The sequence below is a fragment of the Aspergillus chevalieri genome, chromosome 2 (assembly GCF_016861735.1).
Source record: "Aspergillus chevalieri M1 DNA, chromosome 2, nearly complete sequence".
Classification (NCBI taxonomy): Eukaryota; Fungi; Ascomycota; class Eurotiomycetes; order Eurotiales; family Aspergillaceae; genus Aspergillus; species Aspergillus chevalieri.
Genome location: NC_057363.1, coordinates 2,334,594 through 2,359,957, shown reverse-complemented (window position 1 = coordinate 2,359,957; position 25,364 = coordinate 2,334,594). Strand labels below are relative to the sequence as shown.

The window sequence follows — 25,364 nt, the reverse complement described above, 5'->3', positions numbered from 1 at the left end:
GTCCTTGTCCCTGTTTGTATCAAAGACCCCCGGATGTTATGCCTTTCATCATGGTATCTTGCCAGATGTACTCAAGTATATTCTCAAATTTTATTCTAAGTATAACTATATATGATGTCTCAGGCTCTTGAAAGCAACAGGCCATCGACAGGATCACATCAAGATCAACAACTCCAAGATGGATTTAACTATCCTAACCGTCGTTTTCCTCACCTCCAACCTCTGGGGCATGTATCACCGTGTCCCCTTCACCAATATCAGCCCTTCACGATCGTTCCTCGAGCGAGCCGTCAGTTCTTTTCAGCTCACCGGCGCCGTCTACACTCTCCAGGAAATGCATCCTATTATTTTCCCCGAGATTTTACAGGAGCGTCACGACACCCGGATCAATGGACATACTCTTTTTCCACCTGAAATCGATATCGATGATATTATCAAGCGCGTCATGGACGAGTACATGGTCAGTCGAAATGTGACCAATATATCCCCGTGTTGGGCTCCTACTGGCGCTGTTGGCAGTGATGGGGAATTCGATCCGCATGTTATTGGTATACATTTGAGAAAATGTCTTCATCCGCGATTGGACTCGCATAATGGAGTGGTAAAAGCGGTTTGGGAGGGTCTTGCGTTGGCGTTTCTTGGGTTCTCGTTTCTATTCTTTATTTGGAAGGAGAATAACAAAACAACTGTGGATACAACTCCGAATAACAACTCCAGTGATTCCCTTGCAACTATTGTCCAGACACTGCTCCAGGATCGCTTGTCGTCGCCAAACTCCTTATCCCGTGATGAACTTGTCAGCATCTTAAACGGTTTTATGTCGAACATCACGTCAAACATTACCGATGACATCGCATCCCTCAAGGCGAACATGGGAGAAATTGCGGACGTCTTAAACAGCATAAGGGAGCGCATTCAGCCTGGATACGAAGCAATTCAGGATATTATCGAAAATGTCTACAACGAACTGTCAAGTCAAATGGAACAAGTCAACGCATCAGTCGCCTGCTCGAGATTGATCGACGATTACAACAAAATTTCGACCACGCACCTTTACGATCTAATTTCTAGTATCGATGGTATAATTGAGGTTCAGAGGGACATTGCCAGCATTCTGGTACAACAAGCAGAGCGCGAAGAGTACGGTACTGTTGCCTGCCACTCGGGTATAAAAAGCGTCAATGAGTCTTCCTCCCAAGTCTCTTCTACTTTCCCTTTGACACATCCCAACTACGCTGATATCGAGCGGTTGATTCAAGGATTGACCACAGATTTCGACGAATTACAGGGTAGTATACAGCCGGTTATAGCATCCAGTAACTGCACCTCTCAGCTGCTTGAAGATTTTGTGGAACGTGTGCTGTCCATCCAACTGGCTACTAGTTTGGTGCCTTTTGACGTGGAAGCCACCTTTAGAGAGCTTAACAGGTTTAGGGAGAAACAGGAAGCTCTGGAAGCTAACATTAACCAAGTCATCCTCTCGAGCTCTAACGAAGTATCCGAGATGGACATCCAGGCTCTTAACGCCAGCTTCCAGAGTATGGACGAACGCGTCGCTGCTCTTGAGCAGTTGATTGCTACGAATTGCACCTTGGATCCGACTAAGGAGGGAAGTACTAACAATGTTGATGGTCTCGTTGCGATTATTCACAACCTCGAAGAGGCCAATCAGCATCTTACAAGTCGGCTGGTCATAGCCGAAAGCAACCTACAAAAAGTCGCTCACCACGATGCCGAGATCAATCGGATCCGGAAGCGCATCGTCCACGATGGCAAGTTCTTTAGCTATGCCACGGATGCTAAGAACATCAGTCTGGAGGAACTTGCCAAAACCTTCAAGAACCACGTTGAGCGATTCAAGTCTGAAACACAGTGGCTTGCAGAGCAGGTCTACCCTATGGCTGAACATACAGCCAGACTTGACCGACTCGAGAGGAGTAACAAGAATAATTATGCCCACCTCCTCGAGTGCATGAAGAAACTTGGAGTCCAACTCCGGCTTGATGCGGGAGATGACGTTGAGAAGATGCTTGCGTCCATGGGCGTCAAGGTCCCTAATAACAACGTCGTCGGGGGAATTCAGGGGGAAAGGAAGGAGGAGATCAAGGAAACACAGGCAGATACCTGCACCCCTGTCGTCTCGCAAGAGAGGGAAAACAACAAGAAAGAGTCCCCCGCCCCAGAAAGGAAGTCCGACTTGGAATCATCCCGCTGGGCTGCAACACCTAGCAGCGAGCCAGCTCTAGCATCTCCAGCTCCAAAGAACAGTGGACTGGAGTCATTACGATGGGCGGGGGAACAGTCAAAACCAGCGCCCTCCACTCCTAGAAGCCAGGGTCTGAGGTCATCGAGATGGGCCTCGGTGTCAGAAGCATCTCCAGCATCACGGAATGCTAAGAACAACTCGAGGCTCGGTTCCTCAAAATGGGCTCCTAAATCGGCGCCAACCAGCCCAGGCCCAAGGAAAAGTACGGGTCTACAGTCCTCGAGATGGGCCTCTTAAATTTTTCTTTTTCTTTTACATGTGCGTGTGCGTGTGTGAATGTGTGTGGTGTTTTGTTTGCCATTGCTTGCTGATTGTTCTGTTATGTATGTCAAGTCGCAATAGAACAAATGAGTTTCTGGAAATGACAATACCAATAATTCGACCTGGGGTATCACTGGGGAACTCAACTCCTCCATGCATGGTAAATCACGACATCGCACCCTCTATTAGATACTTCCGACAAGCATCCTTGAGCATATTGATCCGTCTCTGCGTATGGATAAACACCTCCCGATACATATCGAGACTCTCAAAGACAACCTGTTGCCGTGTCTTGGTTCCCGCACAAATCTCTCGCATGCGCAGTTCCATCTCCTTACGCAGAAACGGTTTACTCAACGAAGGACTATCCGGCAATCCAGTCACGACATTATCATATCCCTCAACCAACGCGACACCCAGCTGCGTCGGGATGAGTTCCTGCACCGAACTCCGACCTGATCCTCGATTCCGTGTTGCGACGTATTGCCGGTCCTTGATCTTAGCAATGTGCTCGGCCATGGTAGCATCGGTGCCGATACCATTCGCATCCATAAGACCAATAAGTTCAGGTTCAGTCAAATAATTCGGAGGCGACGTCTTTCCATCAAAGATCTTGGCCTCCGTGGGCTCAAACATCTCCCCTGGTTCGAATTTCGGCAGCTGCTGGCTGCTCTCCCATTTATCGTACACGTATACATCCAGATAGTTTCTTTCCAAGACGGTCAGCCCGTTGGCGTGGAAGAACTCGTCGCCGTACTGGATTTCGATCTCCGTGCTTTGGCCCTTAGCGTCTTCAGAGCAGCAGGCAAGGAACCGCCGGACGACGAACTCGTAGACTTTTCGATCGTCTGCGGTGGGAAGCGCCGATGGTGCGACCCAGCAGACCGGATGGATTGGGGGATGAGCACGGTCGTTGTGGCGGCCTGAGCGGGGAGTTCTAAATTTGCCGTTGATGAGGCTAAAGGAGTCAGTAATTGTTTTCAACTTTGTAGATGGGAGACGTACTCTCGTGCATATTGGCCCCAGTTATTATCGGGGAATTGCTTCTCAACGAGCTTCTTCAGATCAATGGCCTTGTCGAACTGGTCTGTTTCTGTACGCGGATAGCTGATGAAACCTTTCGTGTAAAGACCCTCTGCGATCTTGAGAATGTCAGCATCAACAAATGTCAAGTACCTAGGAACAGTGATGTACCTTCATGATTTTCTGACTGTCCATACGCAGATATCGACTTCCCATCATTTGCAAATCCACCGTCGTCAATGGCAAAGGCCTCCATTTGCTGGTAGGCTTCTGGTTCACCTTGACGACCTTGGCCTTCTTTACTGCCAGACACCGTTCGAGCATGATTGTCACGGCGGCTCTGTCGAATAGATGGACCCGTCTCCAGAGAAAATTGACTTTGACATCGTCTCGGGTGTACATTACTTTGATGCCCCAGAATTTCTCCCGTTTGAAGTTCTTCACTCGTAAGTAGCGGTCGACGACGAAGCCTAGTGTGGGGAATTGGCAGGATCCTGGGAACCGTCAGGAAAAATTCTGAGTAGACCCAAGGTTTCAAGTCACTCACCATAACTAATGGGTTGTTCTGCTAGGATTGGTGAGAGGTTCTGCAGCTGTAGGGTTTGTAGACGCGTAAATGCGGCCCCAATTCGCAAATCCAATTCGATTCTCGCAGCTACAGCGTTGGCTTGAAGTTCATCAAGCTCAATCAATGCCCGAGCAGCCTGTAGGACGTGACTGAAAGCTTGTCAGCACATATCTGAGCAATCTATGGCATTACCACTCACGCCCTTTCAGTATTACTGAATTTCGCCCGCTTGACCAGAATTCGTGCATTCCCTCGCCGTGCCTCTTTCCGGACTTCTGTGCCGATATGCTCTCCTTCTCTATCACAGTCGGTCCAGATAAACAGGGCTTTGGATCGCGCAGCCTGTTCCGCGATGTTTCGTGCGACTGCTTTCTTATCCTGGACAGAGGTTAGTGGCCGGTCTGATGCCAAACACCACAGCAACGTTACGTACATGGGCCACAGACTCTTGTACTGGAGCCTCAAACAGCGCCCCAGGCGGACAGGATGTCCATCCCCTATAGTTACTTTCAAAGTCGAGGGCTGTCAAGTGACCGATAACGCTGGTCATGGTAACCGAACAGGTGCCCCAAGGGTTCCCGAAGTTGAAGTCAAAGAGATAATTCTTAACATATGGACTTCCGCGAATCGAGACCTATTGTGTTAGTACAAGATGCCTATCAAGTTCCTTTATATGGGGTCTTATACTTACTGTTTGAAAGGATCCTCCGGACAGATGTTGAGCCACGGCCTTTGCAATGGCTGGCTTTTCGGCCACACATAGGATTCGTGACATTATGAAAGAGTCCCATCAGGGCGCATTCAGCAAAGCCTGATAATATCCATAACCGTCTGTTCTTTGCTGGCGGAGGCAAGGACGGTTCTTCGCGGATAAACGCGTGCGCGATGTTGATGCCTTGGGGCCTTGGGGCCTGAATATATTGACACCTCATCCATGAGGCACATATATTCCAAGCTCCTTTCCCAATCCGGCAAGTGCGCGATCTTCGCATAACAAAACAACCCACCTCCCATTCTGTTCGCCCACGAACACCTGTCTGCAGCGTCCAACCCCATCACTATGTCGCTACCTCTACCCGAAGTTCAGTCAGCAGTGGACTGCGCGTCCTTCGATCAAACGGTTCTCCCATTCCTCTCGCAACTGACATCACTCCCGACGGCGCTGCAAGAAGCGGGCAGAGATGTGGTCGCCCTGAAGGAGATCTACCTCGCCACAAACCCCTTTATCACAGCGCTGGCTTTCTGTCTTGCTCTCTCTGGCGCCTTCCTTGTCTGGTCGGAAATTAACCGGAACTATTCGCAAGTCGACCGATGCTGGAGTCTCTTGCCAGCTGTCTACAATGTGCATTATGCGGTTTGGGCGCGTATGGCGGGGGTGCGCACGCTGAGCTTGGATACGATTGCTGTTGTTTCCATGATCTGGAGTGTCAGTTCACTTTTTCATACCACCCTACTATCTTTACCTGCCATTGTTACTGACCCGCGCAGTTCCGCTTGACCTTCAACTACTGGCGCAAAGGTGGCTACAAGATTGGCTCCCAAGACTACCGCTGGGAAATCATCCAGTCCAAGATCAACAACCGCTTCCTCTTCTTCATCTTTAACATTGTCTTCATCTCCCTCGCCCAATCCCTGCTCCTCCTCTTCATCACAACCCCAACCTACAACTTCGTTATCCTGTCGCAACTGCCAGATGCGCAGGTCTTCGAACTCCCCGACCTGATCTTCTCCCGCGTCGCCTTCTCACTCATCATCATCGAGTACTTCGCCGACCAGCAGCAATGGAACTTCCACCAGGCCAAGCACGAGTACCACAAGAACGCGCGCATCCCGGAACCCTACAAGAGCCAGTTCACCCCGGAGGATCTGGAGCGCGGATTCGTCGTCTCCGGTCTCTGGTCCCTGTCTCGTCACCCCAACTTCGCCGCTGAACAGGCTGTTTGGCTTACAATGTATCTGTGGAGCGCCTACCGCACCGAGAGCTACCTCCAGTGGACTGGTCTTGGTGTCTTGGGCTACCTGCTGATCTTCCAGGGTAGCACTTCTCTTACCGAGTCGATTAGCGCGAGCAAGTATCCCGAGTACAGTGAATACCAGGCTCGTGTGGGACGGTTTATTCCGCGGTTCTCGGTTGAGCCTAGGTACAAGGGTAGTAGCAAGAAGGCTCGTAATAAGAAGACAGAGCAGGCGAGTGAGGGCGTTGCTGTTGATGAGAGGAAGAGTAAGTAAGCGTGCGGTTATGGGTTATGCGTTAAATGTTGAGTATTTTGGTTCTGTCTTTTTGGATATTCGTTACTTTTGGTTCGGGTTATATATTTTGAATACGTAGTCTTCTGTTCAGGTACTTTATATATTACGTGTCAATTTGATCTGAATGCTTTTTGCAAATATGTGATCTTCAACTCTTTATCGACACTAGCTATCTATTTACGCGGCAGAACCAATGCTATCCCTGGTCACCAAAGCCAGCCACCCATATCACCCAGAAGCAATAACAAAGTATATCATTCAATCATTCAATATTTTTGAGAATAACTGCCTACTATACAATAGAATACATGACAATGCCCACATAGGCAAACAAAATAGCAATCGGAGCCGAGGGTGATAAGATAAAGAGGAACGGAAATGAAGACGGGAATCGGAGGGGAGAAGGAACGATGCCAAAAGGAAGGTAGAAAAAAAAAGAGGAATCTAATATTTATGACATGGCCAGGAAATCAACAGGAGAGGACATAAAAGGGTAGATAAAATAAGAGAAAAGAGGATCGAAAGAAGGAAATGCACCGTCTCAAATAAATACAACACAGAAAAAAGCCCAAGTGATATCTCAAACTCATACGTATTTCATTCATGATGGCGGAAGAGGAGTCTGGTCTCTCCCATCTTTCCCTTCAAGCTCCTCCGTCGGCATCTGCGGAGACTCTGGTGGCTGCACGGTGCGTCCATCGAAGTACTTCGCGAACTCACCCGTCTCAGGCCAAGGTCTGGGACCCAAGAGGCGGATAAGATCATCACGCGAAAGAACCTCCTTGGAGAGAAGTTCCTCCGCAACCATACCGACTTCCTTCTTCTTCTCGACGAGCATGTTGTGACACTTCTTGTAGGCTTCTTCGACGATGCGGCGGACTTCCATGTCGATATCCTTGGCTGTTTCCTCGGAGAAGGGCTTCTGGAATTGCTGCTGGTCTTCTTCGTAGTGGATGTAGCGGAGCTTGGGGGACATGCCGAATTTTGTTACCATGGCGGTTGCCATGCGGGTGACCTTGTTGAAGTCGTCGCTGGCGCCGCTGGTGACGGTGTCGAAGTGGAGTTCTTCGCTGACACGGCCGCCCAGGGTCATGGCCATGCGGTCCATGAGTTGGTTGACATTGAGAAGGTAGGTATCTCCGCCGGCTGGCAGGTATTGAGCATATCCCAAAGCACCTTGGCCTCGGGGGATGATGGAGACCTTGAGGAGAGGATCGGCGTGGCGGAAGTACCAGCCACAGATGGCGTGTCCGGCCTCGTGGTATGCGACGGTGCGCTTCTCCTCGGGTGAGAGCACGACGGACTTCTTCTCCAGACCGCCGATGACACGCTCGATAGCCTGCTCGAAGTGCTTCATGACCACCTTGTCGGCGTTTTCACGAGCCGCTAGGAAGGGTTAGCACTATGCTTTTGAAAAGAAATCAGAATAGGGCGGTAACATACCAACAAGGGCTGCCTCGTTAACACAGTTTCCAATATCAGCACCAGCAAAGCCCGGAGTCAAAGCCGCCAATCTACCACACAAGTATTCCATGTCCTCACTGGTAACGATCTTGCTCAAGTGAACGCGGAAGATCTGCTTGCGGCCATCCATAGTCGGCCTGTCAATAGAGATGTGTCTGTCAAAACGGCCAGGACGCATCAAAGCCTTATCAAGAACGTCCGGTCGGTTGGTACCAGCCAGGACAACAACCTGGTCGGAAGTGTTGAAACCGTCCATTTCAGTAAGGATCTGATTGAGAGTACTCTCACGCTCGTCGTTGCCGCCGCCAAAAGCCTGCTTGGCTCTCGACTTGCCGATGGCATCGATTTCATCAATGAAGATGATGCAGGGCGTGTTCTTCCGCGCGTTGGCGAAAAGGTCACGGACACGAGAGGGACCAACACCGACGAACATCTCAACGAATTCCGAACCGCTGACACTGAAGAACGGGACACCAGATTCACCAGCGGTCGCCTTGGCCAGCAGCGTTTTACCAGTACCAGGAGGACCAGAGAGGATAGCACCACGGGGGATCTTAGCACCCAGCTTCTGGAACCTCTCCGGCTGCTTAAGGAAGCTGACGAATTCCATAATCTCAACCTTTGCCTCGTCCATACCAGCCACATCCGAGAACTTGGTCTTGATATCCGTCTCATGGTTGAAGCGCTTAGCACGGCTCTTCCCAATACCAAAGATTCCACTCTGTCCACCTCCACTACCAGCACGTCTCGACAACCAGAAGAAAGTACCGATCAGCAAAAGGGTAGGACCGAAAGATGCAACGGTTGCAAGCCAAGAAACTTCATCCTGGTAGGCGACGGGAACCCGCTCTATGCTGGCAATACCCAATTCGTTCTGAGCTTCATCCAGTCTGCGCTCGAAACTCTCAACCGATCCGATGGTGAAGTAGTAATGGAAGGATTGCTCGCTTGCTGGGGAGTCGGGGTAGACGTTGGCCACAGCATCGCGATGGAGATCAACCCGGACACGAGCACCATTGATGACGGTCAACTTTTCCACAAGACCCTTGTCGAAGAAATTCGCCCTGAACTCCTGCCATGTGATCTCCTTTCTGCCTTCACCGGGGAAGAAGCTCTGGTAGACATAATATGCCAACATCGTGCTAATCAAAGTCGTAACGGGATCGAATCGGAACTCAAGGACCCTGAAGTTTGGCGGCTTATTCCATTGATCCTTACCCTTCTGCTGCTTCTGCTGTTGCTGCTCTCCCTCCTGCTCCTTCTCCTTCTTCTGCTGCTCCTCGGCCTCCTCCGGTTTCAAGCCTTGCTCTCGTTTCCTCTCCAACTCTTCCATCTTCGCCGCATAAGTCTTCATATTCTTCGACACATAACGCGTGAACTTCACATAATCCATAAGCGACGGCACCCGCCCAGACCGAACATGCTCCGCAATATAATCCCTCACCTCCTCCGGTAACCCCTCACTCATCAACACCGTCCGAATATCATCCAGCAACTGGTGCTGCGACGGCGGCACCCCCTCCTTCAGATTCGATATCAGCTTATCCAGCCCCTCCTGCTCTTCCTTGCTCAGTTTCGACGGAGGCTCCTCGGGCCCTTTGTTATCCCGATTCGGGTCACCTCCGTTCTCGGGCTTTCTCCCGGGGTTGTTTTGTCCGTTCTGGTCGTTACGTGGTGGCCCTCCGGGGCCTCCGGTGGTATAGCATCTTGTGTTCCGGTGCGCGGTGATGAGAGCTGATAGTCTCGATTGGCGGGTGTATGTGAGGATTGGGCGTGCACGAGGGATGCATTCTGCTGCGGTTCTCGAGTATCGGGCAAGATTGCCTGGCCGCCGGAGTATTGAAGTGGCCATGATGAGAGGGAAGGTGAGCCCGGATGGGCGTTCGTGGGAAACGGCTTGGCTTGTGCGGGGACAATTAGGACGACTAGTTTGATAGTGATAGATATAATCAAGCCCCGTAGGTATCCCAGTGAAAGAAATTGAAGGAGACAAGAGGAAAAGGTGCACGACTGAAGCTCGTGGAGAGAGCTGCTGGTGGTCTGTCGCCGTTAATCAAATCGGATTCGGAGTGACGCCTTCACGTCGGCCGGGATTTTTCGCGGTTCCGCCGCCGGCTGAGTCATCCCTCTGGTTTAGAGTCCCAGAAACGCAACGAAGGCAATGGACGTTTTACTGATTTTTAATGAGAAAAGAAGTAGAGATGGGATTGAATTGAGACGTCATTATTATATGGTATACAGGGTAGATCTAAAGCACTTTTGTGGTAATTAACATCTTGCCTGCCCGTCAGACGTGAATTCGGCCTCGGACATGCCATAGCAAAATCAATATTATTTACCCAAGACTTATCTTCACGAAGTGGAGTGGTTGATAGAGTATAGAGATAGAACAGATGCGCCTCGTATCCTACAGTCTCAAGTCCCAGCGAGAAAATCATCGAAAAACATAAGCGCCTTTCTTAACTCCGCTAACTCCATTCCAACAAGGAAACCTAGTTTGCGCAATGTTACGAGATGTTTGTCCCAATCATTAGTTTATCATTCATGTCTCATAATTAAGATTCATTCGGGGGCGGTGGGCCATTGGAGTCCATTCCCGAGTCGAATACCGGGAAATTGCTCGACATATCGGCCCAGTCCCACTCAATGGTCATTGGCATCTGCCACAGATCTTGTGGAACAAACGGTTGTTGAAACGAGGTCATTGGATTATTTTCAGCTCCCCCGAAAGGCTGTTGATCGAACCCAACATTTCCCAAATTGTTGGGACTCAGCATCTCTTGGAAGTCATGTCCTAACCCGGGCACGGTGTTGACGTTGCTGGGGAGGTCACCGGGTAGACCAGTATCCGTTGGCATTGCTGTACTAGGAGAGAAAGGAGTTTGCCCATTAGACCGCCCATTAGTTTGTCCATTAGGCACGGCCTCATTAGAGAAGAGCGGCGAGGATGACGGTGCTGTCGTAAGCGGTGCATTAGCGGGATTCCGAGAAGACGGCGGCGGCGGAGCGTTTCGTTGTTGGGGTTGACTTGGGCCGGTGTCGTCTGGGGCTGTCTTGCGCTTCTTCTTTGAATGAGATTCCCGTTCGGCCTTATCGAGCACTACTTTAGCTATCCGCTCGAACTCTCCGCATAGGCCAAGCATGCGCTTGATGCTTCCATTGGATTCATCCGATACAAGCGTGGACAAGAAGTTGACGACGACATTCATCAGCTTCACATCGGAACGGGCTCGGGCGTCATTTGGATTCTGGAGGATATTGGCGAACAATGTAACCAATGCGGAGACGGGATAGTAGAGGATCAACCTGATCAATTAGTTGGGTTCCATGGAATGTCATTACCACGAGCACTCACCAAACACAAGCAAAGTCCCCTTGTGGGATATACTTGATCAGGTTAATCGAGGCCCTCGCAGCCGTAACACACAAAACTGCAGACAAGAAAACCCTGGGGTTCAACGGCCTCGCATTGAGACCCTGAATAGCGTAATTCGAAAGACGGCTCGTCCAATAACCATGGTGAACTGACATCCGGTGGATCGTGGTCAAGCAGTTGTAGTAAGCGAAATGGAGGACAACGACGTGCAAGATCAAAGGCGTATGAGCGGCCTTGATTTCGTGTTCCGGTCTAAAGTCGACAGGGATATTGTCTTTCCATTCTTCCAATTCCTTGTCGAGATCACCAATGGTGTTCAGAAGCTCTCCATCGGATTGCTTCGATGCTTTAGCGGAATAAAGCCGTTTGTACACGCGGCTTTCGATGGTTGCGAATCGACATAATGTTCGGAATAAGTTGAATTTCCCTTTTCCATCCGCCAATGGAACATTACCAATGTTATCCGGAGGATCCTCGCTTGGAAGCTCGACATTCATATCATCGTCATCTTGTACGGGAGGTCGACCGGAGCGCAGGCAGATACTGGAAAAGTCAGAACTGCTGTTTATCAAGGGGATGACAGATAGTCGCCTTACTCTTTATCAAGCATGTAGGAGATCCAGAACACTCTCTTCCGCTGCTCCACCTCAACTGGGTTCAGACCAAACCCAGAACCCCGTTTATGGAGACCGATGCTGTGAGACAAACGAATCGCTGCAGCGACCAAGAAAAATGATGGCTGGGGGTTCGGTGTTCCTTGAAGGAAAAGAGACTGTATTCATATTAGAATACCCAAATAAGGAGCAGTGGCGGTATGTCCAAAGGAATCTCACCATTCCAAGCAGCGCCTGAACACTCAAAAGATCCGTATTCCGCATGGTCAGCTCTGTCAGAACACCCATAGCATTTTTGAGATATAGCCACGCTTTCTTATCCTCATCCTGAGGAACCAAGTTGCTCATAACTCGTAACCTGTGCGCAATAGCCAGGACCACATTGATACTGGCCCACCAGCCGGAACCTTCGTATGGATCTCGCGAGTATTGTCGTTCAACCAAATGCATAAAAGTCGGTTCATGATATAACGGGAACATGCAGTTGAAGTTCGCAAAGAAATCCCGAAATAATGACAATGCTTCTTCTTTCGGCGGCAGCGGTTTGAATACACGACGAGCGAAGATATCACTGAAAACCTCGGGCTTCCAGTACATCCATTTATTGTCATCAACGTAGGCAGAGGAAATCATGTCTTGAAACGAAGTATCGCCTGTCTTCTCGTTGACCCATTGAATACCCTTGGGAGAAAAGATCGAAAATCCCGATGATGATCCTAGACATAGAACGATCAGCCTACACTTGCTTAGACCCAGACGCTAACTAAACAAGGCTTACCAATATATCGAGTCTCCCCGCAATTGTTTGTAACCAAAGAACACATCATATCTGACAGCGCCTCCACTTCTGTCTCGTCCTTTTGCGATCCGGGGGATGTGGCGGCTGTGCGCGGGCTCATAGAATGGGTTTCTATACGAGGAGACGGCTGGTGGCTTTGAGGTGCGGTATTCGGCTGGGTCTGAGTGCCTGACGCATTCGGGGTGTTGCCCATGTTCTGACTTTGCGATGACGAGGCGTTCGCGGCATTCAGTCCGTTGGTAAACGATCGGTCTGCCAGACGCTTCTCCAGTGTCCCAAGATCTGTCTTTCCTCCGTCATCCTGTGATAAAAGACCGGAAAGTCGTAGCAGTGACTCCATTCGTCCTAATCGATTCTCTAATCCCTCGATGTATTTGGCACTATACGAATATCAAGCGTCAGTGCTATGCAGGCAAAACGCGCACGTTCGTCATCGATCGTTCTGGACATACCCTTTTGGCGGATTCCGTTTCTTTTCCACTTGTGTGAATACGCAGTCGGTCTTGTAGTTGATGCAATGTGAGCACTTGGGCATCTTGCCGTCGCACTTGATCTTCTTCTTCCGGCACATGTCGCAAGCCTGTAACGAAGACAAACCATTCGTTAGTCTCAACTCAACGTCTAACAGCCATATATCGCGAAAGAAATAAGAGCATACTCACCCTTGCGATCCGCCTTCTTTTGGCATCATTCTGATCCTCTCCCGTGCTCATCGAAGGTTCGTCCTGAAATGTCGGGAGAACGGACTGCACAGGCGAACCATCCTGACCATATGCGCCGAAAAGATGGGGTTGCTGGTTCATGAGCATGGGCATATCGAAGCCCAACCCCTCAGTACCATCCCCCATACCCTCCATTATTCACAGCGACCGTTGTCCGAATCGTCTTCGTTGCTCGCTGAAATTTCGGTAGCTCCCAATCGCAAAGTGGAGTAGGAAGTATGAGCGTGGCGGGTACTAATGTCTCCAGAACGTTAATGCGGGGTCGTCTGACAGGATAAAAAAGTGATGTAAAAAGGAAGGGTGACAGGTGAGAGATCTCTTTGCTAGCAGTCGATGTTGTAGAGCCGCGCAAGGACCACAATCGGGATCATTCGACGACGGATCCAGCGACGGCGAGAACTCAGGGAGAGGCGAAATGGAGACGTCGTCGTAGTAGTAGAGGATTACTCAACCGTAGAACCACGGCACGTGAATGCTCCAAGGTATGTTTTTTTATAATAATCTCTCTAGTCCGAGAACAAACAAGGTTAACTCAGAGACTGCTCGGAATGAATCATAAGCCGTTTCCCGTCTCAACAATCAGAGATGGACGGACGGAGATACTGAAAGAATGGATGCTGCCTTTTAAACGGAGCCCGTCGTCCCCGAGCTCCGACGAGGGACATGAGAGACTCACCCACGCAAGACAGCAGTCGGATACTCGATTTCAACATTCCCGAGCAGATTTGACTGCTCTGCAGTCACTGCTCTCTATACACGTGCGATTCGAACGATGACTCTGCATGCCGTGATAAGATCACCGCATCTTCCTACCTGACAGCACCCCCTTGCGAATGCGAATACGAGTGCGAGTACGACCGGCAATCATTGCAAAGAAAACAGTAAAAATACAAGGTAAATCATTGTTTCTCATATAAATCAAGAGTGGCGATCTCATCAGGATATAGACACATAATATAATGGTAAAATAATACAAGCACTCCCATACAGGAGTGCATCCGGGTGATGTCCCATCTTTAAAAATCCAACCAACGCCTCGCTATGCACCCAAACAAGAAATAGCTCTTGTTACAATCGTCGATACCCAGGTATCAGCCCCAGAGGTACGTATCAGCTACCGTCTGTCGGGTCATTGCATCCAACATTTCCCCTGACTTGACGGAGCGAGACTCCGTGGTGCTCGTGTGTCCGGGTTTCGATCACATGGTACGGGTCGACTAAGTGTGTTTGTCGAGGAACTCCTTCGCTTCGTTGATCTTCGTAGCCAGGTAAGGACTGCCGCCGCGATCCGGGTGGTTGAGCAGCATGAGCTGACGGTGCTTCTTGCGGACCTTGTCCTTGTTCAGGGTGCGCTCTCTACACAGAGGTTAGACCGGATGTTCATTGTTAATAGTGTAGGAAATCGTCATAAAACATACGGAAGTTCGAGAATCAAAGAGGCTTCGCGACGATTCATCCGGGGCTCAAATCCACTTTATTCCAGTCAGCCGAGGTTTAACACGGTATATCCAACGCTGGACCCTTGAGGAACCCACCCCTTGTAGAATGCCTTGCCTGCAGCACCCACACCTCCCTTAGAGCGACGGTAGGCGACAAGACCAGCACGACCCTGTAAACGGAGGGGTCAGTCAGTTCCGATGGAGGCTCCGAAGTGGCCTATGTTCTCTTACCAAGAAGGCGGCCGTAGCGACACCTAGTCCCATTACAAGTGTGGAGGCCATTGTAGAAACGCTGTTCAGACGATAGAGAGTAGAAATAGAGAACGTAATCTTGCTCAGCGCGGCGGACGAGGGACAAACTAAGCCGGCGGAAGTCGAGATAAAAATCGGACCGCCGCCGCAAGCTCCCAATCGGGTTTAGCGCCAGCCGCTCCGCAAAAGTTTCAGTTGATGATTTCGAATGTTTCTTTCCTACCTTCAACTATCTACCTTCTGTACATAAAACATCGTGCACAATGAGGTTTGTTCTATCCTATTTTCCTGCGCTGGAAGAATTTGCTTGCTAATTGTCGCAGGGTTGAGACGTGCCATTTCTGCGTAAGTGACCGGGTTGCATGGGATGGTTCTTTCTTGGGCGGCATTGCTAACGGAGGAATTGCGGTATAACAGTCACGGCCAACCTACCCTAGCAAGGGTATTACATTCGTCCGGTACGTCGCTTCCGTTGAGAGGGGAACTGAAATGAAGAAGAAGTTGAGGACAAGTCTAACGATAACAGGAACGACTCTCGTCAGTTTCGATTCTGCCGCTCGAAATGCCATAAGAATTTCAAGATGAAGCGCCAGCCGCGCAAGCTCAAGTGGACCAAGACTCACCGTGCCACTCGCGGCAAGGAAATGATTGTCGACTCGTCGCTCGTCCTGTCGCAGTTCGCCAAGAAGAGAAACGCCCCGGTCAAGTACGACCGCAACCTCGTCAACGCTACCGTCAAGGCTATGGAGAGAGTCGAGGAGATCCGCCAACGCAGAGAGCAGCAGTTCACCAAGCGCCGCCTGGCAGGAAAGCTGGCTCGGGACCGCAAGCGCGAGGAAGACCGCAAGGTGGTGGCCGAGGGCGAGCACCTCATTCGCAAGGAGCTCCGGGAGAGAGAAGAGGGTCAGCCTCTGGCCGCCGAGTCGACCAAGATGGCCAGATTGCATGGCGAGGAGAGGCCCAGACAGCAGAAGAAGACCAGATTATTGGTGGACGGTACTACTCAGGAGGAGATGGATGTCGATTAAAGCGCTACTTTTCGTTGAGCTTCGTTTCTGCTTTTCTCGTTTCCCTCTTTTCAGATACGATTGGAGCTTATGAGGAGTTCGGTTGTCTTTCATTTATCTAGATTCCTTAAAAAGTAATGCATTGGGTTTGGGATACAAATATGTTGCACGTTTGCACTCTTTGACTTGGCCATCGAGCATTCACTGTTCGAGTAGCGCCTATTTATTCACTTTCGTCTTCGCCTTTTTTCTCTTCTTTTTTCTCTTCTCTTCATCTTCCCTTTCATTTCCTCCACATCCAGCCACCACCACCACCATCCATACCGAATCTTCATCGTCTCATCACCACCAAACACAGCATCAGATAACAAGCAGAAAAACATGTTCTTCCCCTTCATTGGCCTCGTGGTCACCCTCTCCCTATGGAGTACGATCCTCACCCTCCAGCCCAACGACCCTCGAGAAAACTACGTCAGACGCCTGACCAACACCATTGGCATAACGGCTGTTATCTCGGGAAGTCTTGACCTGGCAAACGGTATTACCAATGGCTATGGCTCTAAACAAGATGGCAACGCGCATACTGGGATTTATAATCTTGTGGACGGCAGCAGCCTTCATACTACGGCGACAAACACGGTTAAGATACCCTCGAAAACAGCAAAATCAGACTCGAGCATGGATGCAGGGTCCTCGCCTCTATCCACTCTCATCGTTGTTGGAGGTGTGCTGGCCATGGTCTCTCTTCCTCGAAAGAACACCATCTCTACGGATCACTCTATGCTGGAGGGACATCACACAGAGCTCGACCAATCTTCCCTTGAGATAGCATGCCGCCTCCTTTCGCCTGAAGCTGAGCCTTCGCTATACGATCAGATGAATTTCCTTCTCTCTAGCTGTCTTCAACTCGATCCTGGTAGTTCTGAGTGAATACCCCACGCTTTTCCAAAGCAATATGTCAAACAGGCGCTAACATAGATAGGACATCCACGAAACCGAGTCAAACCCCTAACTCTTTGGGTCCTGTGTCTCAGGCTACATCTTCGACAGTGAGCTCAGTCACAAGCTCTCCAGCCACATATAGGTCTACGACTCCTGCACCTTCTAACGTCACCACACCTGATTGTACTACACAAGCTTCTCCCGTCGACTACAACCATCCACCTATTTCTCAACCGGTTATGCCGCACTGTACTGGAGATTATGACCTCAACTGTGTCGAACCCGATGTCACCTTTCATCACCAACTGGAGCTACAAGCCAATCACGACGAGGGCAAAGCTAGCCAGAGAGGTCCTATATCCGATACAATCACTCCGACTCCAGAATCCACCACTTTGCAGCTCGAACAGCCATCGACTCCTGAGCAGGACTCTACCGCGACCACTCCAAAGAAGCGCCGACGTCCTCGACCCAGCAAGGCTAAGAGACGCCGTTTTGCAAGGCGAAACGAGCAGGCTCTTAGACTGTCGGCGTCGGGTCAGGATGGTCAGGTCAGCTAGTTTTGGAGGTTAGTAATGGTACAGTACTCTCGATTTATGTTTAGGATAATATCATGTTTCGTTTGTTTGGATTTACATTATGGATAATGGCATGTTCTTTCTGTTTTTCGTTTCATGTTATGTCTTCCTTTGGCAGCACTTTATGTATGTACTATATGGAGTTGGGATACCGGGTTAGCCCTGAACCCTTACTAATGTCAACATAATCTTCAAATTGAGATACACTACTGCATAAAAACCCCACTCGCGATTCGTCTAGGTTCCTCTTGACATAAAATCAGTGAATGTCATACCGTTGACATGAGCATTCAAAGCAGTGAAGATAGTGTTTCCAAATAGTCTGCCCCTCCCCCGGCAATCTACACCATCCTCTGCTCTCACTTTCTTCATCCTTTATCCAACTAGAATAGCCATCAATTTAAGTCTATGGCTTTCTCGTTGTGCATTCCCGTTTCTATACTCCTTCTGGTAGAGTCAGGTTAAATGGTGCTAGATACAGATACCGCTGCCGTTCAAATTCCAATACGAAACCGTCTTCATTTTAATTGGCAAATCCACTTATTATGCGACCCCATAACGCATTTCTTAACCTTCTACTGCCCTCGTCACTAATTTCTTGAAATGGAGCAAAATAGAGCCAAGCCATCAAAATGGTCCAATGGGGACTGGGAGTCCTGAAAAATGCCCACAAGGGAGACTTTCGCAAGCTCGACTCCGACTTTAATAGGTCCACAAAGGCATACGAAGATTCCAATCCGGGCATCTCGCTGAGTCTGGTCTGAGCTATGTAACGGTCTTTTTGATATTGAACCAAGCAATGACCAAGAACCGCTTTCAATCTCACAATCTTGAAGAAAAAAGGTCGACTGATGCTTTCAATAAAAATCATGGCAGACTCTGAAACTGCTTTCGAGCATATCAGAAAGGACGAAGAATTTATTAGAGGAAGGATCAACATCATATTAACATACATATTCGTACACATGAAGCAAATAGGGCTCGTCGATACTTGTGGAAGCATCCAGGCTTGAGGTTCTATAAATATCGCCATATGTCTTGCTTGGAAGAATAGTTCTCTCTGCAACCGCCCTAATAATCGGGAAACTTACTTGGTTCCTGGTATACCCAACCGGGAGAACTCGAAAACAGCATTCCGGTTATTGATCGAAAATGAAAGCAGTAGGTCCTGCTCTGCCCTTAACACGCCAGTGCGATGATGTTGAAATGATGACTGGTACGAGGTTATGGGCGTAGTCCCAGTGTTGAGATACAACAAGGAGGAAAATTATCATCATGATTTTTATATAATCTGAGCGGAAGCACACGATAAATTAGTGAGCTTCCCAGCAGCCAGTATGAGAATTATTACCCAATGTCGTTTCCCTGTTAATGTACCCCAGGTCAGGTAGCAAGCTATATGAATGGCGCGAGCGTTCTATCATGATCGAGGCATACGATAAACTGCGAGAACTCGAAGCATTTATCTTTCCAAGTCGAACCAATGTGGGAAACGCCGGTCAAGTATAAGCTTCGAAAGCGAGAGGAAAGTCGGCTTATGCAGTTTATTATCGGTGCGTTAGAGACAAACGTTGTCGTCATTGAAGCTGAGTCTTGGCGGAAACGATAAAGATGCTATCACACGTAAACGCGTGCTTGTGCGTTATGTGCGTGCTGCATGGATGCTTCCCTGTATATGGCGTCTTTGTAGACTTATACGAGCGATACCGACCTGGCAGGCAATCCAAGGCAAGTATATACTGCTATCCATGAATGTCTTATGGCAATTTGACCTGTCCTTGCAGAATACTTGCATATATGTAATAGGTATCGCGCGGAAACGGCAAAATCGACTGAAAAAGGCCGTCTGACCATATGGTGTGTCATCAGGCTCGTACGACCACGTTCTATGAGCTTGATGAGAACGGGAGGCAAGTGCATATAATTATCTCCAACAATCCATGATTATGGGCTAGTATATTTGATCAGCCATGCACTACCGTGAAATAATTTGTAGAGCCAAAGCAGCCCGTGCTAAAACTGTTGTGGAAACCAATAGCAGTAGCCTTTTGGATATCCCTTGGGTACTCTCAGCGTAATTTAAAAGACATTAGCCACCAAAGTCATTTCAAATGCGAGGGAACCCAAGACGGCTAGCAGATTTGAGAGACTCTGGGGACGGATATGGTTCTCGTGGACGCTCGCAGCCCGGAGCAGATTATACATTTTGCTATACCCTCAAATAATCGGATGGAAACGCGCCCGCTCGCAGGTCTAAGGACAGGCCGGCTCGCGACTTTGGTGTTGGCGTGAGCCCATTCGCGCTCGAACTTCGCATTTCTTGATATAACACTCCACCTTGCGCATTTCTCAATCAGTCAGTTTCCATGTGACGAAGGCCGCGCAAAGACACTTTGGGAGGAAGCAGAGCGCTACTCGCACTGTTCCCAAGACGAAAGTCCATGGACACGATCTTGTTCCTTGTGCAGTGTGGAAAGCTGAGAGATAACTTTCTGGTTGTCGGATATAAGCACCGCAGCAGACCCTGCTCTGTTCTTGCAGGGCTTGTCAGCAGGTATATTCTGTACGGAGATGAAGACATTTGGCATGAAGCAAAAGCACCATTATCTCGTCAAAATCGAGACCAGATGGCTGTTCTTTGCGCTCATTCGACGTACCCAACATAGAGCTGCACCATACTGAACTTCATCTTGATTAAAAGAGGTGACAATCGCTAACGTGACGCCATCTCCCGGACTTCAATTTGTACGTAACAGGGTACCCATGTTTTTTTCAACCACTATACGGAAGGTTGTGAGCATATGATAATGAGAATTGCTGCGTTGTTCGAAATGAACATGCTGCGGGATTTTGTAAAGGCCTGACAGACCACGTGAAGGAACGGCGAATTCCGGTATGAATCGCGTTTCCCTGCTACATCGGTCAAGGTCAGCTAGCGAGCTACATGAATTGGCCAATAGCAGAGCCTCTGCAAACTTCATCTCTGTCATGTATAAAATTGAAGTCAGTACATATGATAACTATCTATAACCGATCTATGGTAATCTAGGGCTAATATGCTTAACAGTTATCTTCCTGTCGATATTCTACATCAACTTTCCAAAGTTTGCCGCTTGTGATGTCAAGTAAAATAATAGAAAAAAAAAAAAAAGGCGTACCTCGCAGACATACATTAAATCAGACCTCTTTATCCTCTGGCTTACGTGCCGTAGGCTATCCCACTTCCTACTTCCTACGCGGACAAACACCTCATCTCCGAGATCTACCAGGGCACACACATATCCACAGGGCAGCAGTTACACCACACGCCAACGGACGAAAAATGCCACTAAGACTACTAACTGCCCACGCCCCTATCAACCAACGCGACAAAAACCACGAGACAGCCTTACACATTGCAACCCGCCACGGAAATCTCGACGAGGTATAGAGCCTCCTTAATGCGGGTGCGAACATGGGCGCAGTTTCGTCGCACAGATGGACGCCCCTGCATCTGGCGTATCGGTATGGATATGTAGATATTGCACGGGTGATTTGCTGACTTCCTGGGCGGATGTTGATAAAGCGGGGTTGTTTGGGTGGACGGCGTTGCATTATGCTTTTTAGCATTGGCGGGCCCACTCCTCCGCTCACTAGCCTTCAACGGTTGCCTACATACACACGATGCAGCTTTAGGGTAACGAGTGGGTACCGTCAGAAAAAAAAAAAAAAAAGGTGCTATGTACTACGCGATTTATTACGCTATGTTGATTGGTTACTCGGAAAGTCTTCTCATCTGAGATAGATCGATATTGGCTTAATTTCCGATCTTTTCGGGTAGTGCTGCCACACAAGCAGTGATTGAGGATGGGATCCACGCTTCGAGAAAAGCATCCAGAGGCCCTACTTGGTATTCGGGCGCAGAGAGTAGTACTACTCCCGTTTGCACTAAATTCCATCGGGTCTCGCGGCGATCTTCTGGTCTGCACGTGTTGGACCTACTAGTAGGTGATGGTACCACATCCTTTACTCTGGTACCCTGACGGTTGTACAGGAAGCCTGCTACCATGCGTCTACATGTACGGCTTAACTTGAGACTCCGACCACTCCCAATACTTCCTTCCAAGATGCGGATCCAAGAGATCCTTGCGAGCTGGTTCGATCCTACCAAACGGAGAAACTAGCGAAAGAATAAGCAGCTGTATACTGACTGCGTCGTAATGAAAGGGCACTTACCCCAACCACCATTGTTCTTCTCCGTAATTGATGGGTGTAGACCCGCAAAGAGTTCAGTGTATGCCCCATTAATGGGGTCGTGCGAGATCATTTTCTAGGATCACCATTAGAATCTATCATATCAGCCCGAATATAGGTGAAGCATACAAACATTGCAAGCTGCATCTTGGGCATGTTTTGCTGCAGGTTGGTCACAAAATTTCCTGGGTTGAGTGCCTTGACAACATAGTTAGTCTAGTACTATTGGCATGGATTGAGGTCAAAAACATACCACACTAATAATACCCTCACCGGCGGTCCTTCTAGCAAACTCTGTAGAGTGCAACACATTCCCCGCTTTGCTTCGCGAGTACTTGGACCATATCCCCTCCTCAACATGGTAGTCCATATTCGAAAAGTCAATAGCGGGGTGAGGAGCATTATCCGCCGCGCTCGATGACACCCAGACTACACGCACCGAATTCTTCGGCGCAGTCTTGGCTGTTTCAGCCAGCACCGGCCGAAGAAATTGCGTGAAAAGGAAATGCCCAAGGTTATTGGTACCCAGCTGTAGCTCGTATCCTTGAACGGTTTTCGATCCTTGCGGCGGAACCATTACGCCCGCGTTGTTCCACAGCACATGAAGGCGATTTTCCTTAGCTAGGAATTCCTCCGCCGATTGCTTGATCGTAGAGAGATCGTCGAGCTGGAGTCGGAGGAAAATGAGTTCTCCGCAGGAGGAGGGATGCGCCCGCTGAATCTCTCTGATAATCTCCTTGGTCTTTGGCTCCGATCTAGCGGCAACGTAGATCTTGGCATTTTGTTGATACAGGATGTTGATAAGCTCTTTACCGAGACCACCGGACCCTCCGGTGACCAGGAAGACCTGTGCAAACTGTTAGCCTGTAGATTAATTCGGAAGGTGTTACGGGCAGTTCATACCTTGCCATGTTGGTCGGCGAGAGTTTTCTCGGTTAAGACAGGCTTGTGGGGAAAGAAGGTGCTTCTCCTCATCTTGGGATCCGTCCGGCAGGTAGGCTTATTATATGTAATACTCCCTCGGCGTTATTATGAAAAGATTAAACCGCGAGATCAACGTTCTTATTGATTTGACAGGACAATTCTGGGCTTTTATATAGCTCTTGAACTGCATTAACTTCCTACGCATCTAGACCAAGGACACCGCAATCGTGACCTCACCCGCCTTAGCGGCCGACAAACCATTCATTCCACTGATTCAACTCATATCTGTTCGGATTGTGCGGCCAATGATGCTGGTGATGAGACGACCCATGGTAGAGTCGATCATCATTCTAGAACATAGATGCACTAAACCATTTTCGGTGGTCTGCGGCCGCATTGTCCGCATTCCTGCGCTTTCCTTCTTTCAACCACATCTGATTCACCACAACACGCTATTCTGACGGTGTCTCCATAGAGGTTACTTCCCTTTGCCCTCTCTCCCCCTCTCTCCCCCTCTCTTCTCCTCTCGTCCTCTCCTTAAACAACTGTCGGCCAGTGTGGACTGTCATGGAGTCCCCTCCGCACAAGGCCACTCAAGCATGTGGCCCCTGTAAGAAACGAAAGCGGAAATGCGACAAATTGCTGCCCAAATGCAGTCTGTGCGTCCGCATCAGCCGCGCCTGCCATTATACTGATGCCCCAAAGCCAACCCCAACTGCGGCCGAGTTCGCGGCTCTTCAGGAAAGATTGACCGAACTGGAGGACCGTCTAAGCAGATCTTCTGAGCACCCAGGCTCCCTATCAGCTGCAGTCAGTGTGTCAGGGGCTAGTAGTCTTGCCACTGAATCCAGCGGAACGACATGGCCCAGCCGGGGACTAGCCAGCTTCCCGTCGGCATTGTTTTTGGATATCGACTGTTATAAGTGGTCTAACATGCAACTACCGAGACCAGCTGTTAGCATTCCTATGGTGGGTAGTATATTCACTTCACTTACCTTTCCTTTTTCTTTTTGTTCCTTTATCCTCGATACAGTAGCTGACAAACATCTAGGAAGTACTCGGCGTCCTCAACCAGCCAAACGCAATACTTGAAACATCTGCACTCTACTTCGATACAATACATCCCTGGCTGCCAATCGTCTCGAAAAAGCGACTGGACCTTGGCATTTCGCTGCAGAATAGCGGGCCGGATCTTCCCATGCTTTTTCTTGCAATGAAGCTGACTACCTTCTCCCTACCGGTCGAAAACACAGGGAACAATCCACTTTATTTGACTGCTAAGGGCTTCTTGGCAACCTTGGAAGCCAGTGGCGTGGTGTCGCTTGTCTACCTGCAGGCTATAGTTTTGATAGCTATCTTCGAATACGGTCATTCCATCTATCCTGCTGCATGGATGACTGTGGGAGCATGCGTCCGATTCGCTGAGCTTCTTGGTCTTTCGCCAGGTACGGATTCTATGAATGTTATGAGCCGCGTTGTATGCACAGAAATTTCCGACTAGGAGAGTATGTAACACTCATTCTGACCGTTTCTGGCAGACGACATGGACGGAAGCGGAGGAGAGAAGACGGGTGTGGTGGGCCGTATACGTCCTGGATCGGGTTATTTCCCTGGGCAGTCGGAGAAGGTTCTCCCTCCCTGAGCCTGCGGATGTCGATTTCCTTCCTGTGGACGATAAAGCATGGGTAAATATCCTCCCTCCGTCTGTTATTATGTCGTGTCTCGACTTACATTCTCCCTGCTAGGATTCGGGTGATGTGATGAATATTACCTATTATCCAGTTACAACTCCCTTCTCCGCCCATGCATCTTCCTTTGCTCGCCTGTGTCAATCGGCCATGTTCATTGGACGTGCCTCTGCATGCCGTAGCAGTTCTCAGACGGCGCTCATGCACCAGATTGGTGCTGTTACTAGCCTTACCGAAGACCTATGCACCTTCAGCTCTATTCTTGCTGACGAAATGACTTCGTCCACTTTGGACAGATATCTCCGACTCCTCGCTCCCCAGTGCCTGACGTGGTCGGCCCTTTTTTTGCTGCTCGATAACTACTGCTGCCCGGAGAAATTCAGCGACGAACCCGGCTATATGCCGTCTGCCGGCACAAAAGGGCCGGACGAGCTCGCCACCCAGACCCAGGCCATGCTGGTCGTGCGGAATATCAGCGACCAGGCGCATGAGAAGACAAAGGAAGTCATGGACATCATATCTAGCCAGCCAAGTATCGATCACGTAGGAAGTATAAGCCCATTCTCGCTGGACGCACTATACTGCTCCATGGTGACTTTCCAATGGATCTATCGCGAATGTGGGGACGAGATAGCCCATGTCCGATTAACGGCTATTGAGGCTTGCATGCGGAGACTAAGTGAGCGTTGGAGGCTGGCCTTCGAGTATCTTGCTCTCGGGGAAGTCTATCGTAACGTTGGAAACATCTAATACCCATTCAAACACTACATATATGTATTCACACAGTACACATACAAAGCTTCATCCGTCCCGCGACCTATACCCTCGAAAACACCAACTCCCTTTCCGTCCGATCCCAAGGCTTCTTCCCAGGCCCCCAATCCCTGGCATATTTACTCTTTTTCTCAGTCTTCCCAACAGAAATATAATAAACTCCATTCTCAACACCAGGAGCAGT

The 25,364-nt window shown here is 49.4% G+C and overlaps 10 protein-coding genes across 10 annotated transcripts; 5 read left to right on the top strand and 5 right to left on the bottom strand.

The window, feature by feature from the left end:
* Positions 1-178: 178 nt before the first annotated feature.
* Positions 179-2,503, top strand: ACHE_20818A (uncharacterized protein; the record flags this gene model as incomplete). The annotated part of the gene is made up of 1 exon (XM_043285162.1): positions 179-2,503. The coding sequence occupies one exon, from the start codon at positions 179-181 to the stop codon at positions 2,501-2,503; it is 2,325 nt and encodes a 774-aa protein (XP_043133882.1).
* Positions 2,504-2,692: 189 nt separating this feature from the next.
* TOP3 (DNA topoisomerase 3) lies at positions 2,693-4,893 on the bottom strand (the record flags this gene model as incomplete). Its single annotated transcript, XM_043285161.1, has 7 exons — positions 2,693-3,485; positions 3,533-3,669; positions 3,722-4,044; positions 4,098-4,267; positions 4,318-4,496; positions 4,552-4,752; positions 4,810-4,893. 7 exons carry the CDS (start codon positions 4,891-4,893, stop codon positions 2,693-2,695), a joined length of 1,887 nt encoding a protein of 628 aa, XP_043133881.1.
* Positions 4,894-5,178: 285 nt separating this feature from the next.
* ACHE_20816A (DUF1295 domain protein) lies at positions 5,179-6,347 on the top strand (the record flags this gene model as incomplete). The annotated part of the gene is made up of 2 exons (XM_043285160.1): positions 5,179-5,544; positions 5,607-6,347. The coding sequence occupies 2 exons, from the start codon at positions 5,179-5,181 to the stop codon at positions 6,345-6,347; spliced, it is 1,107 nt and encodes a 368-aa protein (XP_043133880.1).
* Positions 6,348-6,969: 622 nt separating this feature from the next.
* On the bottom strand, positions 6,970-9,684 carry AFG3 (ATP-dependent metallopeptidase FtsH/Yme1/Tma family protein; the record flags this gene model as incomplete). The annotated part of the gene is made up of 2 exons (XM_043285159.1): positions 6,970-7,754; positions 7,812-9,684. 2 exons carry the CDS (start codon positions 9,682-9,684, stop codon positions 6,970-6,972), a joined length of 2,658 nt encoding a protein of 885 aa, XP_043133879.1.
* A 703-nt stretch (positions 9,685-10,387) lies between these two features.
* Positions 10,388-13,478, bottom strand: atrR (transcription factor atrR; the record flags this gene model as incomplete). The annotated part of the gene is made up of 7 exons (XM_043285158.1): positions 10,388-11,138; positions 11,188-11,751; positions 11,805-11,980; positions 12,042-12,538; positions 12,601-13,001; positions 13,074-13,201; positions 13,284-13,478. The coding sequence occupies 7 exons, from the start codon at positions 13,476-13,478 to the stop codon at positions 10,388-10,390; spliced, it is 2,712 nt and encodes a 903-aa protein (XP_043133878.1).
* Positions 13,479-14,560: 1,082 nt separating this feature from the next.
* pam18 (putative mitochondrial DnaJ chaperone (Tim14)) lies at positions 14,561-15,064 on the bottom strand (the record flags this gene model as incomplete). Its single annotated transcript, XM_043285157.1, has 4 exons — positions 14,561-14,699; positions 14,762-14,815; positions 14,879-14,952; positions 15,014-15,064. The coding sequence occupies 4 exons, from the start codon at positions 15,062-15,064 to the stop codon at positions 14,561-14,563; spliced, it is 318 nt and encodes a 105-aa protein (XP_043133877.1).
* Positions 15,065-15,297: 233 nt separating this feature from the next.
* Positions 15,298-16,062, top strand: RLP24 (ribosomal eL24 family protein; the record flags this gene model as incomplete). Its single annotated transcript, XM_043285156.1, has 4 exons — positions 15,298-15,302; positions 15,358-15,379; positions 15,452-15,492; positions 15,561-16,062. The coding sequence occupies 4 exons, from the start codon at positions 15,298-15,300 to the stop codon at positions 16,060-16,062; spliced, it is 570 nt and encodes a 189-aa protein (XP_043133876.1).
* A 5,551-nt stretch (positions 16,063-21,613) lies between these two features.
* Positions 21,614-22,769, bottom strand: ACHE_20811S (uncharacterized protein; the record flags this gene model as incomplete). The annotated part of the gene is made up of 5 exons (XM_043285155.1): positions 21,614-21,720; positions 21,777-21,870; positions 21,924-21,992; positions 22,048-22,641; positions 22,698-22,769. 5 exons carry the CDS (start codon positions 22,767-22,769, stop codon positions 21,614-21,616), a joined length of 936 nt encoding a protein of 311 aa, XP_043133875.1.
* A 516-nt stretch (positions 22,770-23,285) lies between these two features.
* On the top strand, positions 23,286-24,360 carry ACHE_20810A (fungal specific transcription factor domain-containing protein; the record flags this gene model as incomplete). Its single annotated transcript, XM_043285154.1, has 3 exons — positions 23,286-23,687; positions 23,770-24,163; positions 24,257-24,360. 3 exons carry the CDS (start codon positions 23,286-23,288, stop codon positions 24,358-24,360), a joined length of 900 nt encoding a protein of 299 aa, XP_043133874.1.
* Positions 24,361-24,478: 118 nt separating this feature from the next.
* ACHE_20809A (uncharacterized protein) lies at positions 24,479-25,156 on the top strand (the record flags this gene model as incomplete). Its single annotated transcript, XM_043285153.1, has 1 exon — positions 24,479-25,156. One exon carries the CDS (start codon positions 24,479-24,481, stop codon positions 25,154-25,156), a length of 678 nt encoding a protein of 225 aa, XP_043133873.1.
* Between the last annotated feature and the right edge of the window lie 208 nt (positions 25,157-25,364).